Source organism: Hemiscyllium ocellatum, chromosome 6, assembly GCF_020745735.1.
Source record: "Hemiscyllium ocellatum isolate sHemOce1 chromosome 6, sHemOce1.pat.X.cur, whole genome shotgun sequence".
In the NCBI taxonomy this organism is placed as follows: Eukaryota; Metazoa; Chordata; class Chondrichthyes; order Orectolobiformes; family Hemiscylliidae; genus Hemiscyllium; species Hemiscyllium ocellatum.
This window is the reverse complement of record NC_083406.1, coordinates 93,923,988-93,943,204: the sequence shown is the minus strand read 5'-3', so window position 1 is coordinate 93,943,204 and position 19,217 is coordinate 93,923,988. Positions and strand designations below refer to the sequence as shown.

The window sequence follows — 19,217 nt, the reverse complement described above, 5'->3', positions numbered from 1 at the left end:
AGATTTACAAGGATGTTGCCAGGGTTGGAGGATTTGAGCTATGGGGAGAGCTGAACAGGCTGGGACTGTTTTCCCTAGAGCATGAGGCTGAGGGGTGACCTTAAAGAGGTTTACAAAATAATAAGGGGCATGGATAGGATAAATAGACAAAGTCTTTTCCCTGGGGTGGGGGGAGTCCAGAACTAGCGGGCATAGCTTTAGGGTGAGAGGGGAAAGATATAAAAGGGACCTGAGGGGCAACTTTTTCACGCAGTGGGTGGTATGTGTATGGAAGGAGCTGCCAGAGGAAGTGGTGGAGGCTGGTACAATTGCAACATTTAAAAGGCATTTGGATGGGTATATTAAAAGGAAGGGTTTGGAGGGATATGGTTCGGGTGCTGGCAGGTGGGACTAAATTGGGTTGGACTGAAGGGTCTGGTTCCATGCTGTACATCTCTGTACATCTAAGGCATTCTACACTTATGTGAGGAACAAGAGGATGGCCAGAGCGAGGGTAGAGCCAATCAGGGATATTGGACGGAACCTGTGCCTGGAGTTGGAGGAGGTAGGGGAGGTCCTTCATGAATACTTTGCTTTAAATTCACTAGTGAGAGGGACCTTGTCATTTGTGACAACAGCATGAAACAGGCTAATATGCTCAAATAGATTGATGTTGAGAAGGGAGATGCACTGAAAATTTTGAAAAACATAAGGGTAGCCAAGTTTTCTAGGCCAGATGGTATGTACCCAAGGTTACTACAGGAAGCAAGGGAAAAGATTGCTGCATGTTTGGTGATGATCTTTGCGTCCTCACTATCCATCGGAGTACTGCCAGATGATTGGAGGGTGTCAAATGTTACTCCCTTGTTCAAAAAAGGGAATAGGGATAATCCTGGGAATTGCAGACCAGTCAGTCTTGTATCTGTGGTGGGCAAAATTTTAGAGAGGATTCTGAGAGACAGGATTTATGATTACTTGAAAAAGCTGAAAATGTGTTGCTGGAAAAGCGCAGCAGGTCAGGCAGCATCCAAGGAACAGGAAATTCAACGTTTCGGGCATAAGCCCTTCATCAGGAACCATAGTTTGATTAGATATAGTCAGCATGGCTTTGCGAGGGGCAGCTCATACCTCACAAGCCTTGTTGAATTCTTTGAGGATGTGAGAAAACACATTAATGAAGGTAGAACAGTAGATGTGGTGTACATGGATTTTAGCAAAGCATTTGATAAGGTTCCCCAAGGTGGGCTCATTCAGAAGGATATCACGAGGAGGATAATTTTAAGGTGATTGGAGGAAGGCTTAGGGGAGATGTCAGAGATCGGCTCTTTACACAGAGAGTGGTAGGTGCGTGGAATGCACTGCCAGCTGTGGTAGTAGAGTCAGATACATTAGGGACATTGAAGCGATTCTTGGATAAGCACGTGGATGATAGTAAAATGAAGGGTATCTAGGTTAGTTTGATCTTAGATTAGGATAAAAGAGCCTGTATTCTGCTGTTCTGTTCCATGAAACTCATAAAGGACTTCTAAAAAATCAAGTACAACATGTTTAATAACAACATTATTTGGGTCCCTTACCTCCTACGGCCTTCACTAATATTTTACATCAATAATTTAGACTGTTTCAAAAACTGGAGATTTGAATATTTATTTTCCAACAGTTGAGATATTTTACTCTGCATCCTGAGCACGTGCAATTTGAAGAGTTGCCTACTTTGCAAACTGTGGAGCTAAGGATAAAAGTCACATTCTCTGATGTTTTGACAATTTGGAAGCATCTTACTTTTCCAAAAAGACTTTAATAGAAACTAAAGCTTGAAGTCTCAAAGCTTTTATTCTAGACAAGTGATAAATTTATTCAAAAATATTACTATTTGCATGTTTCTGTTATTAATTCTATATAAACTGAACTCAGAGACACATCAACTGTTACTATAGTTTCTTTTTTGATTGCTAAAAAACAAAGACTTTATTATGAATAGTTTTTTTTCTAAAATCAATCCTCCAATTCTTCGTGTCAGTGTTAGAAACATAGGCCCTTTTAAGGGTAAACCTGAATAGTTCCCGAGTTGATTGAGAGCATGTGATGCTCATTAAGGCTCATACACGTCTAAACAGGTTGATTTAAAAAGAATATTCAGATCTGGTTTCTGATTATACAAGGGCAGCATGTTATTTAAATAATTAGGGGTATTCGATAACTTGATGGTGGTTCCCTTAAAAAAAGACCAGAATTCTGAGGGTTCTTGTGGTGCAGTAACAATGTCCTAATTTCTGAACCAGGAGGCTAGGGTTCAAGTCCCATCTGTTCTCGACGTATATTATAACTTGTATGTACAGTTTGTTTAAAAATAAATTAAAACTGGACCAGGCAGCTCGGGTTCAAGGAATCTGATGAAGGGCTCTTGCCCAAAATGAGGATTCTCCTGCTCCTCAGATGCTGCCTGATCTGCTGTGCTTTTCCAGCACCACACTCTCGAGCTTGGGTTCAAGTTCAACTTGGTACAGAGGTGTGTAATGACATCTCTGAACAGGTTCCCTTGAATAAAACTATCAAAAAAAAACAGCTGGCTTCTGCTTACACTATCCCTGGTGATGTTCTATGGGCAGTGTGTGTAATTTGATTTATTGATAGTATCTGATTACTTGTTGATGGCTATTCAAAAAAGAAAGAGCAGTATTCTGGGAGATTTTGTAGTGCAGCTGTATGGACCATACCTCTGAGTCAGAAGGCTGGGGTTCTACTCCAGAGATGTGTTATAATTAACAGGTTACTGAAAACAAAGAGCTGGTTTTTATGTCTCACGGTGCTGTGGTAGAGTCCCTGCCTCTGGTTCAAATCCCACCTGTCTGAACAGAATATAAAATATAAAAGATCTGGGTTCTTGTGGAGGGCTTTCTGGAGAGGGGTCCTCCTGCATTCCATTGGGGACCTTGAGAGGAAGTTGCTGCATGCAGTGGGATGATAGAAGTGCTTAATATCTTGACCAACTGTTTATTCTGCGATGCTGTAAAACCTGTGGACCATGAATACATTGGTTGCACGAGACTGCACCACCTTTTTAGTTATTTTAAGAATTTGTCACTGTTCTTTTGGTTATACTTTCATCCCATGCTCCCAATCTTTGGGCACCCTATGTGGAGAACCTCCTTGCAGGTTAGGCTGAAGTAGCCATCAACAGGTACAGGCAGAGGACCATGAAGACACTCATAATTCCTGGCAGCTTACCTCTTTTCTATAACTACTTTTGTGCACAGGTGTCCTTGGAGAGTAAACAGCCAATGTCCACTAGCACTCTCAAAGCTTTGAGAGAGACATGGGCACCAAAGGGTCTTGAGTTCGTTATCTCCCTTTCCAATATTGTTTTGACTTTTATCCCTCTCTTGTTTCCCCATCTTTTTGTTATTGTGGTACATTTTATGTTATTTGATAAATAGCTATTTGGATGATTTAGTGATAGAGTTTTGAAAATAACTTTTAAAAAAACTGGCTTTTGCCTTCCCATATTAGTCTAAAAATGCCTGATCTTGTCTGGTTTGAAAGCTATGTATCATCCTTGGTGGACAGTGTTTGTAATTTGATTAATTGAAAAAGATTTGAATTTATGATGAGTTATTAAAATTTTATGAAAAGGAGTTGGGTATTTGTCCTCAGTGGACAGTGTTTCTAATGTATTTACTGGGTGTTTTGTAAATTTGGTGACGGGATTATTTAAGAAAAGCAAAAAAAGCTGGATTCTTTCCTAGTCAGGGGTTGGGGGTGGAGTGGAGTGGTTGCAATTTCTGGATTGAGAAGGGTTCTAGAGGGGAGAGATGAAAACTGATGCCTGTGCTAATCTAATCTGTAAATCTCAAAAGTCTCTTGCTGCCTATTTCAACAAATGGACGTTAGTTTTTTAAGCATTATGTTCCATTTAAAAACCTCACTGAACAACTTTGTGATTTTAAAGGAAGTTATTTTACTAGAAGGCTTGGAAAATTCAAATGCAATTAACAATTGAGCAAATTAGTTTTACTTAATTTCAACATTAATACAAACCCTTGCATTTTTATAGCACCTATTATGATTTCAGGATATCTCAGTGTTTTACTGCCAATTAAGTACTTTTTGAAGAGTGGGTCACTGTTGCAATGTAAGAAAAATCATAAAAGTTAATAAACATAGTAACTGTAAGTTAAGCTTTCAGGATCTGTGCTTCTGAAATGCATACTGTAAAACTGAACATTCGCAGCCTGTAATTTCCATCATTAGCTTTTAAGAAGCAGAAGATTTATTTTTAAATACTTAAGATAGCAACTGAAGTTGGAACTTGTAATGCTCTCTGACTCTGCTAATCTCTTTAAAATTGCCTATGAGCTTTCCCTTGAGAAATTGTTGAAGAAATGTTTTCTTGAACCCATTACCGTGGATTTTCAGGCCACAGCTCACCACACCTTCTTGAGGGTTATTAGGAATGAGAAAAAAAACTGCCAAGGTTAGACATCATTCCAGAATTATCAAAGCCTGCATCCCATTCCTGGAATTCCTAGATGCAAGGACTGTGTTCCATCTTGACAGGTCAATGGTACAACATACCTGCTCGAATTAAAATTCCAACTCACTGTGAGCAGTCCCACAAAAGATTTGCTGAATAGCTTAAAGTTTGGATATTTTTATGCTGTTTTTCAGTTAAAATACATCCCAAGGTATTGCAAGAAATTCTCCTTTGAAGGATGACTACAAAATTTTATTTTAAAAATGCTTGATGAATATAGAATTTCAAACCACAGGCTAAGAAAGAATCAACCTAAGAGGGATTTCGCAACTTTAAAAAACCCTACATTTTACTGATTCTATATGTCCACGCAACTTGAACTTATTCTATATATGCTAATCTGGGCAGTTTCTCAATGCTTGGTCCTGAATCTTCAAAAATAAGCCTCTTTATTGCATACAACTAACATCACTAGACAAGAATAAAATGTGATTTGAAAGTAAATTTTTACATTTGTGCCACTCCGAATCTATTGCACACAATAAATTTCAGTTACTCAATGAAGGGAGCAACGTAATGTGGAATGCAGAATAATCTTAGTGTATTCTGTAAAAACATCAAAAATCCATGCAGTAGTGCAACTTAAAGGTTATGTCATTGCCTAATCTGATTTTGTAATTTTATGTCAAGTTGTGCAACCTAATCAGTTTTAGTCGATATGGCTGACTGCCTGTCCAAAGCTTTAATAAAGTTACGCTCCTTGCAGCAATGCCATTTCTATTTAATAGTATTAACTACAAATGCCTACTTAAAAATTCTGTGATTTTGTTACAGACAGACAGAAAATGCTTAGGACCTACAGCAGTTTCTAGCAAGGCCTGTCTTAATTTAACTTTCATGACAGTAATAATAGTACAATATTTGTGTTAATGTTAAAAAAAATGAAAAATTTAACCTTGGGTGCATTTATCTAAAATATGCAAGTTCTTTTGAAATTTAGAAATAAATTTGAACAAATATTTTATCCACTAATTGTGTAGTTTTGCTGCAATATGCTTCCCTAATAGCATTGTGGGTCGAACTACACCAAATGGATAGCAGCTGTTCAAGAAAGTAGTTGTCCACCTGGTTAAGGTTAACTAGGGATGGGCAATAAATAGGCAATGCACACATCCCACGACTGAATAGAAACCACCGAATATTTTAGATGTGGTTATGTTCAAAAGAAAGAAATGAGGAAAAAAACGAACAAGCAAAAACAATGAAGCAAACAGAGTTAGTGGTTATTAGAAGTTATTTTCATAATTTTAGATCATAACACCTCATAACCCCCTTTTTTTGGTGGTTTGTTTTATTTCTCCTGTTTCTGTAAAACAGTTAATGGATTCAAGAAAACATTTCTTGAAATTGTGGAGCATTGGTGTCACTGGCTGGCCATTATTTGTTGCCCATCCCTAGTTGCCCTTGAGAAGATGGTGCTGAGCTTCTCTCTTGAACCACTGCAGTCTATGTGTTGTAGGACTGGGAATGATGGTCTGATTACTGCTTCAATTAAAATTTCCCTTGCTCAATGTAGCAGTTTACATGTATCTCGCTGTGACAGAAATGCACAACACATCACTTGGGGAACTCTTTTGGAGTGGAGTAGTGTTGAAGGAAGTTAGGAATAATTCCCTATTTTATGGCACTAGCTGCTACAGGGTATGCTTAAAGGTCCAATTTGTGAGTGGGAGTGAGTGAATAACTAGGTGTGTATGGTGGATAAGTGAATGAGGTGGGTAAGTAGAGTCATAGAGCACAGAAACAGTCCCTTCAGTCCAACTCATCCATGCTGACCAGATATCCCAACCCAATTTAGTCCCAGCTGCCAGCAACCGGCCCATATCCCTCCAAACCCTTCCTATTCATATACCCATCCAGATGCCTTTTAAATGTTGTAATTGTATCAGCCTTCACCACTTCCTCTGGCAGCTCATTCCAAACACGCACCACCCTCTGGGTGAAAATATTGCCCCTTCAGTCCCTTTTATATCTTTTCCCTCTCACCCTAAATCTATGCCCTCTAGTTCTGGACAGCCCCACTCCAGAGAATATACATTGTCTATTTACCCTATACATGCCCATGATTTTTAAAATCTCTATAAGGTCATCCTTCAGCCTCTGACGCTCCAGGGAAAACAGCCCCGGCCTATTCAACCTCTCCCTATAGTTCAAATCATCCAACCCTGGCAACATCCTTGTAAATCTTTTCTGAACCCTTTCAAGTTTCACAAGATCCTTCCAATAGGAAGGAGACCAGAATTGCATGCAATATTCCAAAAGTAACCTAAATAATGACCTGTACAGCCTTAACATGACCTCCCAACTGGGTAATCCAAGATGCAGGACAGAAAAAAATTTCTGGCTGTAACAGACTGCTCCTTTTTTGAGGTATTTTAGGTTTGAAGGTGATTTCCTTGAATTCTAGGGGCAGCAATTACTGTTTTATATGCTGTTGCATTGTTTTGGAACTCTGGAAGAAAAAAAGTTTAAACAATGGTATTTTTAAACTGGAGAGGAACAGACAAAGACAGCACATGGTGAGATCAGTGCAGGAGAGAGAGAGAGGGAGAGAGAGAGTGTGCGCAAGAGAGAAAAAAAAAACACCCTCCTAATTGACACAGCAGTGAACCTCCGCAGTTACTGCCTTTGCTATTGAATTCATGTATCAGAGTGCGTCTAGGAAAATTAACAAACAGTGAAGTTCACAACTGATTTTGGAGGAACTTCTTTGGGAGAGGTCACAATACAGAGACAGGTAAGTGAACAGTTTTATGTGTGGCCTTGGGCCTTGCTGTAAGTCTGCAGTAATGAATAGAGTGGGTTCTTTCTTGATTATATGTTATATTGAGATATGTCTCTCAAAAATATAAGCCATAAGTACTAAGTTAGCCTGAAGCAGTGTTTTGCAGAGGAATAAGATGGTGCTATTTTCTGGGTCTGCAGATTGGAAGCAGCAAAATATGGCCTTTAGTAGAGTGATATGCTCTTGATGGATGTGGGTGTTTAGGGAGAGTTAATGTGTTACTGAGGATTATACTTGCAATAAATGCCATTGATTGGGAATCTTATCAGATAAATGGAACAATTGGAGTGACAGTTAGAGGCAATGAGGAACTTACAAGAGCAAGGGGGTGTGATGGATGGCAGTTATAGAAAGGGAGAAAAGTCGAAGATACTTTTAACTCTTGGAAACGTAAGAGAGGTAGGCAGGTAGTGCAGAAGTCTTCTGTGGCTATCCCCATTTCTAACAAGTATGTTGTTTTGGAAAATGGAGGGGGTAATGGATTCTCAGGGGAATGTAGCATGACCAGCCAAGTTTCTGGTATTGAGACTGGCTGTAAGGCAATGAGGGGTATGTCTGGTTCCAAGAGATCGATTGTGTTAGGGGACTCTCTAGTCTGAGGCACAGACAGACATTTCAAACAAGTAGTTGAAGTAGGAATGTCTGGGAAGTAGTTAAGTATTTGGAAGAGGTAATCAGGTCAGGTGGGTTTAGTCAGTTTGGGGTGAGGGGTTGGTAGTCAAGTCAGTGACATGGTCTGTGCTGAGGCCTGCGGGAACACTGCAGAGGTTTGCACTAGAAATGTTGATATAGGAAGATGGTGGTGTGTTGAAGTGGCAGGCAAATAGAAAATTTTAATGACAGAATGTAGGATGTTAGCAAAGTAATCATCCAGTCTGCATTTCATCTCTCCAGTGTACAGGAGATCACACTGTGAACAGTGAGTACAGTAGACCTGATTGACTGGAATGCAGATAAATCACTACATCACCTGGAAGATGTGTCTGGGTCCTTGGGTCGTGAGGGAGGAAGTAAACCGACAAGTGTTACACCTTCTGCGATTGCTGAGGAACGTGCCATGGGGGTATGAGGATGTGTTGGGAATGGAGGAGGAGTGAATAAGGTGTTCTGAAGAGAACAGTACCTGTGGAATGCTGACTAAGGAGGGGGAGGGGAATATGTGTCCAGTCATGGTATCTCATTGGAGGTGACAGAAATGGTGGCTTAAGAATCTTTGTATGCGGAAGCTGGTAGTCTGGTAAATGAGGACTGGGTAAGCTTATAATAACTGACAGAAAACCCAAGTCTGAGGAAGGATCACTCAACCTGAAACACTGACTCTGATTACACACATGCTGCCATACCTGATAAGCTTTTCCAGCAAATTCTGTTTTTGTTTCTGGGGTCCCTATCATGGTTGTGGGAGGGAACAGAAGGATTGAGGGCAGAAGTGTGGGAGCTGGATTGAACACTTCATCAGGGTTTTTACCTGAAACATTGATTCTCCTGTTCCTTGGATGCTGCCTGACCTGCTGTGCTTTTCCAGCTAAGGACCCTGTCAACCATGCTAGTGGGGTATCCTCGTGTGAGGAAAAGATATAGACATTTTTGAGATACCCCTGCAGAGGCTTGCAGAACAGATACAACAGAGAAGAAGAAAGTGAGAGAATGGGATGGAGTTCTTACAGAAAGCAAGGTGTGTGGATGTACAGTCCAAGTAACTGCGCAAGTCAGTGGTTTGTAATGGATATTGGTGGTCAGCCAATCCCCAGAAATGGAAGTAGAGATTTCAAGGAAGGCAAGGAGGAGTTGGAGATGGACAAGGTGAAGGTGAGACAAAAAAAATGGCAGATGCTGAAGTCCAAGGCAGAGAAGCAGGAGGCTGGAAGAACACAGCAAGCCAGGCTGCATCAGGAGGTGGAGAAGTCAACGTTTGGGTGTAACTCTCTTTCAGGCTGCAGCTCCCCTTACATCCGGCCCCAGTCCTGAAGAAGGGTTACACCCAAAACATTGATGTCTCCACCTCCTGATGCTGCCTGGCTTGCTGTGTTCTTCCAGCCTCCTACTTGTCTACCTAAGGTGAAAGTGAGGGCAGGGTGGAAATTGGAAGTGAAATTGATCAATTTTTCCAGTTCAAATGAGAGAGGGTAGCAACACATGTAATGTCATCAATATACTGAAGAAAAGGTTGTGGCGGGGATCTGAGTAGAACTTGAACAAGGAATGTTTCATATACGCAACAAAGACATGGGCCAAACTGGGACGTAGGCAGAAATCCATGGCAAGGAAGACTATTAACTGGTTAATGGATAAAAACCAGTGAGAGGAACAAATGGATCATTTTCAGGTTAACAAGTCATGGGGTATTGCATGAATATCTGGAGTAGTGGAAGGAACTATTGCAAATACCTGAAGTGAAAAAGGTTGCAAGATTATTGGGAAGGTATGGTGGAGTGGTTTATCAGAGTTGAAGAGAGCCAGCATAGACATGGTCGATTGAGTAGCCTCCTTCTGTACTGAAAACATCTGATTTTATTCCAATTTTTTTCAATAGAATTAAGGCTTGGGCCTAATCAACTGCTCCCACTCTCTAAAATATGAATGAACAGAACTTGCTATTAACCAGACCAAATCACTTTAAATAGTGATGTCCAATGGCAAAACCTTTAAGACAATAATTTACAATGACATAAGGGTGAAAATAACACATTCAAGATAAACTGATTTGTGAAGAGTTACCTTACAAATATGTCTCATTAGTACATTTTAATAGATAACTACATATCAAACATATCATGCAAAAGTTACAAAATGGCAGTTTGTGATGTAGTTACTTGGCTGACGCTCCATTGAATGTTAATGATTCTGTCTATGCATGTCAGCCCTAAATTTCTCACAGGCTCATATTCTACAGTCCCCATTCTGGAGATACACTGGAGTAGATTCCCCAGGAGTTTCCATTGGAAATAATAGAAAATTTGGTCCAACTTTCATGTACTTTATAGCATGTCAGTAGCAGAATAACACTGCTAAAGCTTAACAGAGATTCACTGTGCTGTTATCAACTTTGAAATAATTGAGGTTTTTAGTTGGGAAGGGCACCAAAATAGGAGGAACCAACACAAATAATTGTTGTGCCTTTAAAAAGACCACAATATGTCCTTTAAAAAAAATCCTGAGCTCCATAAGAATTTAGCCAAAAAGACCACTAAAACAATTCAAAGAATTGGAGATCTAAAATCAGCAATGGAAATTGCTGGAGAAACTCATCAGGTCTGGCAGCATCTGAGGAGAGAAAAACAGAGTTAACATTTCAAATTCAGTCTGTTGTGATGAAGGGTCACTGGACTTGAAATATATTCTCTGTTACCGCACTACAAATACTGACAGACCTGCTGGGTTTCTCCAATTTCAGTTTTTGTTTGTTACCAATGTAGACCAGTTGCTGAATGGTCTTTTTCTGTTGTAGATTATGTAATTTTAAATAACATATGTAAGTAAAGATACTCACAATTCTGACAAGCCATGTTAGTGTGGAAGTAGCTGTAGAATAATGAGTATTGTAGTGGTATGGTGGAATTTGATCATCTTCCCATGTTTCATAGCGTTCAGCATAGAAAACGGCACGTTTTGGGTTCAAAGATCCAATGGGCTGAAACATAAATAGCAAGTAATTGATATTAGCTTTAAGTAATACCTATAGAAATAAAATGTAGCTTCTCTAAACTGGATTGTTGTTCGTAATTATACTAATAGATTGCACAGTAATATATTTTCCAAATCATTTTATTCTGTAAGGGAGACATTTCTCTATTATTGTAAATGAATAAGGGAAATGTTTTTCCATTTATATAAATAAATTATATTACACTTTTTCTTCTTATTAAATACAAGAACAGTAATGGCAAATTTTATATTGTGAAATGTTATTGTTGAGACTGAAAACAGCACTGGCAAACGCTTCAGAAATGACACACAGATAACCACTCCAGATGGATCAAAAAGCAGTGATTCAATTGGATTCACCTTGCTTTGTCCATCTATTTAACAAGTTGCTTTGTGAACTACTTCATAGTCATTTAATTTCCAGAATGCTGTATAGATATCAGCTCTTATCAGTTCCATAGAAGTCAAAATTGAAACTATGGAACTCCTTATTTTAACCACAAAATGTTGCGAAGTGGGTAGGTTAACAACCAATGCAATAAGCTTTGTTAAGATACTGTCTGAAAACGTAGTAATTCAAAACATTTAATGCTTGAAATATTACCCTTACAACACTTAATTGGCATGTTTAGCATGACTTTTTATCTGTAAGGCCTGGATTATATCCAGGGCTTGACAACTAAATCCTGTGGTGCAGAACTGTTAAACATGTCCACGTTTTTCAGTGATGTCACAGGTATCAGAAACAACCCATTACATACTGTAGACTTTAAGATAAAATATCGAATGGAAAGAAGCATAGAGTGTTTTATGATAAAAAGCAGTGCGTGGAACGGTTTTGTAAAAATTATACCTTAAATATGTTTAAACCACAGATGTAACCATCAAATTAATTTGAACAGAAAAATCTTTATTTTTTCACAAAATAGTTTAAATTTTATGCTGCATATCCTTCTTGGATGCCGCTAAACAGATTATAGCTTTCTGGATGCTGCAGCATGCTATCCTCAATGAAATTTCATCTTGCTAGTTCTTTTTCTCTTTATGCTGAACTGTTCTTTGAAGGATTTGTGTTTTCTTTCTTATATAAAATATACATATGATAAAATTCTGAATGTTATGTAAGAAAAAAAAGCTATCACCATACTGATAAAGAGTAATTCAGCAAATATATATAGTACACATACATATGCTTACTCACATATTGAGGACATTATGTAGATCTACATTAAAGACAGCTTTTGAGTTATCCATAAACATGTCTTGTCACCACTCTATCACAGACATATTTAATTTTCTCCAAATATTTCAATAGTGCCGTTCTCTTTAAAATGGCTGAAACAATTCATTTTTATTCATTCTAGGGATCTGGCTGTCCCTGGCAAAACTGATATTTATTGCTTATTAAATTCCCTGCTTCACTTCAGTCCCTATTTTGAAGTTGCTTCCATGTTGCTGTAATGGACTGTAGTCATTGGATACAAACAAATGTCACTAAGGCCATTTATTACCACTGGTATGGGTTTGGGAACTCTCAATCTGCTATGCTGGGAACTCAAATTTGCTGGATTATTAATCCTGAAGGATGTCCTGAGGGTCAGTGGTTATAGAACATAGAACATCGAAAAGCACAGCACAGAACAGGCCCTTAGGCCCACGATGTTGTGCCGAGCCTTAATCCTAATGTAAAATATAGTAACGTAACCTACGCACCCCTCAACTCACTGCTATCTATGTGCATGTCCAGCAGTCGCTTAAATGTCTCCAATGATTTCGTTTCCACCACCACAGCTGGCAACGCATTCCATGCATTCACAACTCTCTGCGTAAAGAACCTACCTCTGATGTCTCCTGTACACCTTCCTCCGTTATGGTCCATGTCTTGAAACAATATTCCTGATGAAGGGCTTATGCCCGAAACGTTGATTCTCCTGCTCCTCGGATGCTACCTGACCTGCACCGTACTCTCGATTCTGATCTCCAGTATCTGCAGTCCTCACTTTCTCCCTCTTTGCAAGGATGATGCCAGGTTTGGAGGATTTGAGCTGTGAGGAGAGGCTGAACAGGCTGGGGCTGTTTTCCCTGGAGCGTCGGAGGCTGAGGGGTGACCTTATAGAGGTTTACTAAACTATGAGGGGCATGGATAGTGTAAATAGACAAAGCCTTTTCCCTGTGATCAGGGAGTCCAGAACTAGAGGGCATACGTTTAGGGCGAGAGGGGAAAGATATAAAAGAGACCTATGGGGCAACTTTTTCACACAAAGAGTGGTATGTATGGAATGAGCTGCCAGAGGAAGTGGTGGAGGCTGGAACAATTGTAACATTTAAGAGGCATTCGGATGGGTATATGAATAGGAAGGGTTTGGAGGGATATGGGCCAGGTGCTGGCAGGTGGGACGAGATTGGGTTGGGATCTCTGGTCGGCATGGACGGGTTGGACTGAAGGGTCTGTTTCCATGCTGTACATCTTTATGATTTTATGACTCTAAACCAAAACCCTCAGGTTCACTTCAGAATTTGATGACCAACAAGGGTACATTCATTACACATCAAACAGGTCATTTTGTAACTTCAACATATGTTCATGGCAGTCTGCAAGTCTGGGAGAAATTCCTTGTCAATCATATGATGGGTGGTTTACTACAATGACACTGACATTAGCCACAGAAAGCCTAAAAAACTTGATTAGTTTTACAACAGTACAAATTAATATTTTTGAGGAAAATGGGTGCACCATTCTGAGTACCTGTGACAATGAAGCTAATTCAATCATTCATAGCATGTAGCAGTCAAAATGATAAGGAAGAGTAAGGGTAGAAAAGGGGTTCTCTGGTCCTCGACTTCCCACAAGGGGAAACAACCTTTCCGCACCTACTCTGTCAAATCCCCCAAGAACTTTGTATGCTCAATAAAGTCACTTCTCATTCTTCTAAACTCTAATTGGTACAGGCTTAACCTACTCAGCCTCTCCTCATAAGACAGTCCCTCCATACTCAGGTTCGGCCAAATCTGGACTTCTACCAATACCAATGTACCGTTTCTTCATATAAGGGGCCTAAAATTGCTCATAGTTTTCCATCTCGTGTAGTTTTACCCTTATCCACTTTAAAAATCTGTTCCCTTTCGAACAAGAGGCCAAATTCCCTTTGTCTTCTCTATCAGCTGCTGAACTTGGATGATAACGTTTTGTGACTTAGATATGAGGATTCCCGAATCTGAGGAGTGGCTGTCACACACAGATTACCATCTTCCCTTTGTTTCTTGCAAAATGAATGAGCTTTACATTTTTGATAGGAAATTCTGATCAAATTTCCTTTAGAAATGTGGAGCTACACTTCTGTTCTGACAGGTACTACGGTATAGAACAGTCAAGGAAAAGCAAAACTACACTCCCTTTTTTACAACAGTCAGTTGCTGCATTATGTAATTTAAAGGTCCAGTGTTACATGACAGCTCATTTGACAGGTCCTGTGAAAGTGCAAGTATATAACTGTGAGCTTAGGGTGTTGAGAAGGGGTGCCAAGTGAGTAGAGGGTTAGAGCGTCAGATGGGGAATCGATAAGGTGTCAGAGGGTAGCAGGAGATAAAGTGCCAGCTGGGTAGAATGTCAAGTGGTATATGAGAAACATATGACAGGGTAGCATGGTGGTAAGTGGCATACCAAGGAGCCAAATGGCAAGGGAGCAAGGTAAGTGATAGAATGTTTAAGACAAGCAAGGTTCACAGCAGCGTTTGTAGGGTCAGGGAGTTAAGGGTTTAAAGGGTATGGAGGATTGTAGTTGAGGCTATATGAGGTAATTTAGGGGTCAGTTGAATAGAAGTTAGAAAGAGAAACAAAATAAATCTTTGAAAAGCTTAGCAGGTCTGGCAGCATCTATGGGGAGAAAGTTGAGTTTTGGGTCCAGAGACTCTTCTTCAGAAGTTAAATTATGGCTTCAATAGTCAGTTTTTCCTTGAGTAACCAGTTATTTAACTGCAACAGAACCCTCTGAATTCAGAGATTTAAATGGCTGTTTTGAAGGGTTTCAAGCACATGGAAATTGAGCAGTGAAGTTTTTAATTTTCTGGGCAATTCCTTCAGACTCTGCTATGATGGAGGTTCTGCAGGGTCAGCATCTGCAACCCCCATCAATGCTGCAGCAACACCCATTTGGACATTGGAAAATCCAGACCACTGAAATGAAGATATCTTCTATAGTTGCCAAACAGTTAATGGATTTCAGACACATGTATATAGGAAACAGTGCTTACATTCCTATGAAGATTATCATCATGGTCTTTTATATCATATTTTCAACTTATATTGCTTACTAGTGAGAACCTTAATATGTAAAACAGGTTAAAAAAAGTAGGTAATTCTTCAAATTTAAATCAACCTGCAGTAAATATCTACAAAAAAAAATCCTAAACATGCAAGAATGGCTAGGACTTCTGTCAGGGATAAATTTTGTCTTGAAGCCTGACTGGTTCCATTTGTCAGTTAAGAGTCCTTGTAATTGTTGTTGATTTGAAATTGTATGTTTGATTCAGAAAGTGACAGCAAGTTCATTTAAACATGATTGGTTAAGTAAGTATCTGAATTTAGTGACATCTTGCTAGGTAGGGGTAGGAGCTAAAATTTTTTATACAGGCCTGAAAGAAAAATGGTTATTTTATGAGATTCAAGTACATTGAGGAACATAGGTGTGTTCTGATATGATGTAGTAGAGTGCATGGCCCCTCTCAAGGATTATCCAATGTCAGCCAAATTGTTAAAGAAAGTAATCAATAAAGCCAAACAGTTACAATAAAACAAAACTTCTGTTTACATACGCCTTCAATGTAGACAGAAGTTGATATCCATCCAAAGACAGATGTTAGGCAAAATAACAAAACTTGGTCAAGTAGGTGGATTTTAAGTAGTATTTATTGAAGATCAAAAACAGGTGTTGAAGCAAATACATATAGGGAAGGCATTTTAAACTTCAGAACAAGGCAGCTGAAGGCTGATAAAGGCAAAATAAGCTGGATGCTGAAGATGAAATGTTAACTCTGTTCCTCTCAGCCAGACCTGTTGAGTTTCTCCAGCATTCTGTGTTTGTTAGCTCAAGGCTGACATTGAGGGTGAAGGAAATACAGAATGTAATAGAGACCTGAGGTGGAGGAATGTAGAGATTTTTTGGATGGACATTGGACTGGAAGATATCGCAGAATTTAGGGTGTCCAAGGCTATAAGTAATTTAAGTAAAAGGGTGAATGTATTAAATTTGAAGTATTGGCTGGGAGCCAGTAAAATACATTTTCCTTCCTTATTGTCTCTGCAATCTGTGGTAGGGTAAACTACGATATCCTCCTCTAAACCTACTTCTAAATTGTTGGCTCAGTGGCAATACCCTCGCTTAATCAGATTCTGATCTGTCATATCATAGTCAGAACAGGTAAAGGCAATGCTTTTCCTTCCAACCTGATTGTTACCACTTGAGCTGCAAGGATATCCTTTTCTTCCTCATCTACAGGTGCTCTTTAGTGACTTCATCCAAAGACAAAAGTATGGTTCACTGTGAAGGTGGTATTAAACTGTAGAAGGACATAGGCAAGCTGGTAGAATTGGGAGATGAAATTTAAGCAGAAAAACATGAAGTGATTCATTTTGGTATGAAGAATAGGAAGTGGCAATATAAAATATTGGATATGATTCTAAAGGGAGCGCAGGAACAAAGGAACTTGGGCATATGAGCACAAATTAAAGTGGCAGGGTAGTTTGAGAAAGTGATTATTAATCCATATAGGATTCTGAGATTTACAGATTGTATGAAGAGTACATAAGCAAGGGAGTTATGATAAACTCTAGGGATCCTGGAATGAGGCACTTCAGTTACGTAATGGGCTGAAGAAGTGCAGATTGAGAGAAGGTGATTTGATGAAGAAATTCACAATCATGAGATAGGGATTAACGGTTTTCAGTGGTGGATGGATCAAGAGGTCACAGGTTTAAAAGCAAAGTACTAAAAATTTTGGAAATTGTAAATAAAAACAAAAAGTGCTGAGAAACTATACTGGTCTGGTAGCATCGATGAAATCAGAAACATTTTGGTCTAATATGATAATTCTTGAAACAAAGGGATTACCAGGAAAAGGTTAAAAGGTGGAGATGATAGAGATCAAAGACATTATTGAACTGAAGGCAAAGGAGTGGTAAAAGACAGGGGCATTGGTGCAGAATAGGTGTTAATAGCAGAATAAAGATAATCTCTGACTGTAAGTAAAAACATGACAGCAAGATACATTATGGGGGGAAAGGTATCAAGATGGAGGACAGATATAATTAATAGTTTGAGTTAATACAATGTTCAACTCCGAAGTCTTAAAGTGCCTAACTGGAAAAAGAGATGCAGTTCCTCCAGTTTACACTGGACATCACTGGAACACTGCAGCAGGCCCAGGAAAGAAATGTAAGTATGAGAGCATGAGGATGATAGCAAGCAAATGGAAGGTCAGGATCATGCTTTTGGACTGAGTGGAGGTGCTCTGGAAAGCAATCACCTTTCCCCTTTTAGGTATGCCCAGTAAAATGGAAACAAAATTTTGTGCTGTGTTGCTTGCATAATAACAATAGACAATTGAAGGTAGTATACATAAATTACTGCATCACATGGAAGAAGTGTTTGGGACCTTGGATAAGGAGCAGAGAAAAGAGGTGTTGAGGGTGATAGAAAAGTGAACCAGGGCTTTGGTAATGAAATATCTTTGGAATGATGACAAAAGAGGTGAAATGTGTTTGATGGTAGTGTAATTTTGGAGGTGGTGAAAATAACAGAACACAGACTGGTGGGATGGAAAGTGAAAACAATAGAAAATCTATCATAATTCTAGGAGAAAGAGAAAGGATGGTGGCATGTGATATTCTCCTTGCTCTTGTTTTCTGCTAGAACTGCTTTATTCTGCTGGGAACGCTTCCCCGGACCAATGCTTTTTTTTCATTGCAATGTTACTCCTCTTTTTATTCCATGCAGGCACAGACTGCTGACGTCATGGTTCCAGATAGCAGTGCTCAAAGAGAATTCAGGCTCTCTCACTCGTACAAAAATCTGTCTTCCAGCAGATTACCAGGTTTACTGAGGTATCATCCCGGGGGAACAACAGTTGTTGTCTCTCAAAGCGTTTATGCTCTCATTCCTACTACTGTACCAGCGCTCAAATCAGTTGCCTTTTACTAACAAACTTGATTGCTGCTGATCCAGGCTGAGAGAGCACAGACCACAGACAGGTCCACAGCTGTTCGATTATGTCCTGCAAGGCACATTAGTCTCCTCCAATGTAATTTTGTAACCTACTACCAACTGTGAGATAGCCTCTAGCTCTGGAACTGCAAGCGAGTACTAGGACAAAGGGTACCCACAAGGGGAGTATGAAGGTTGTGACCAATTGTGAAAAATTCTGTTTGTATGCACATTGTAAATATTGTTGAATAAAGTGTTATGGATTGATTTTTTGGTGGTCAATTTTATTTCAGAAGTTTGACGAAGAGGTCACCATAATACTATGTGATCAATGAATTGTAAGGTCAAGAACTGTGGAGCAAATGTGGCATGAAAATAAGATTTTAGGAAAACCAGATTTTTAATATCCATTCAGAGTGCCTGCATTCTCTCTTTCTCATTCTTTTCTTCCACTTCTCAAGGCTCCATGCCAAAGACTTGCTGGGAATGGATGCACCTTAAGAAAGAGAGGTGTGGAGGATAAGGAAGGCAATCATAAGCTCTCTGGGGAGTGAAGTACATGTCTGACCAAGTAATTTAAGAAGCAGAATCATTGTTTCAAACCATCAACAGTTTGCTCCAATGGTTCCTAGTGGCAGCAAGATCATTATAGATGTTCAAACACGTGTGAGAGGAGAGAGATGAGGCAGCTATAGAATGGGTAAATCTGGTCACCCGACAATCCAATTCTTCATCGCAAAAAATGGCATGCCTTTTTATTGCTACTAGAATAATAGGTGTTCACTGTCAGGTTCTTATAGGCATAGTTATACACCATCTGCACCTTCATGAAATGGCAGTCATTATGGATGTGGTACATTTCTCCATTGATAGGAGAGGCCTGCAAAGCCATTCTTCATCCATTGCTCTTTGGTTTCTTATTCAACTGAATCTGTTGCCTTTCACTTTCTTGAGCATGCATATCTCATTTTTATAAACCAAGCCAGTCTGAATGATTATCCTTTTAAATTATGAAGGAAACAAGCAGAAGAAGGGGTTATTTATTGAACACACTAAATATGCAACAATTGTTAGT

The 19,217-nt window shown here is 39.3% G+C and overlaps 1 protein-coding gene across 2 annotated transcripts in view; it reads right to left on the bottom strand.

Moving 5' to 3' along the window:
• Positions 1-19,217, bottom strand: part of nbeaa (neurobeachin a) — an 861,601-nt gene that overhangs the window by 92,156 nt on the left and 750,228 nt on the right. For both annotated transcript variants that reach the window (XM_060826144.1, XM_060826143.1), the window contains one exon: positions 10,789-10,929. In XM_060826144.1, the coding sequence (XP_060682127.1) occupies positions 10,789-10,929 (141 nt within the window). The remainder of the gene's footprint in view (positions 1-10,788; positions 10,930-19,217) is intronic.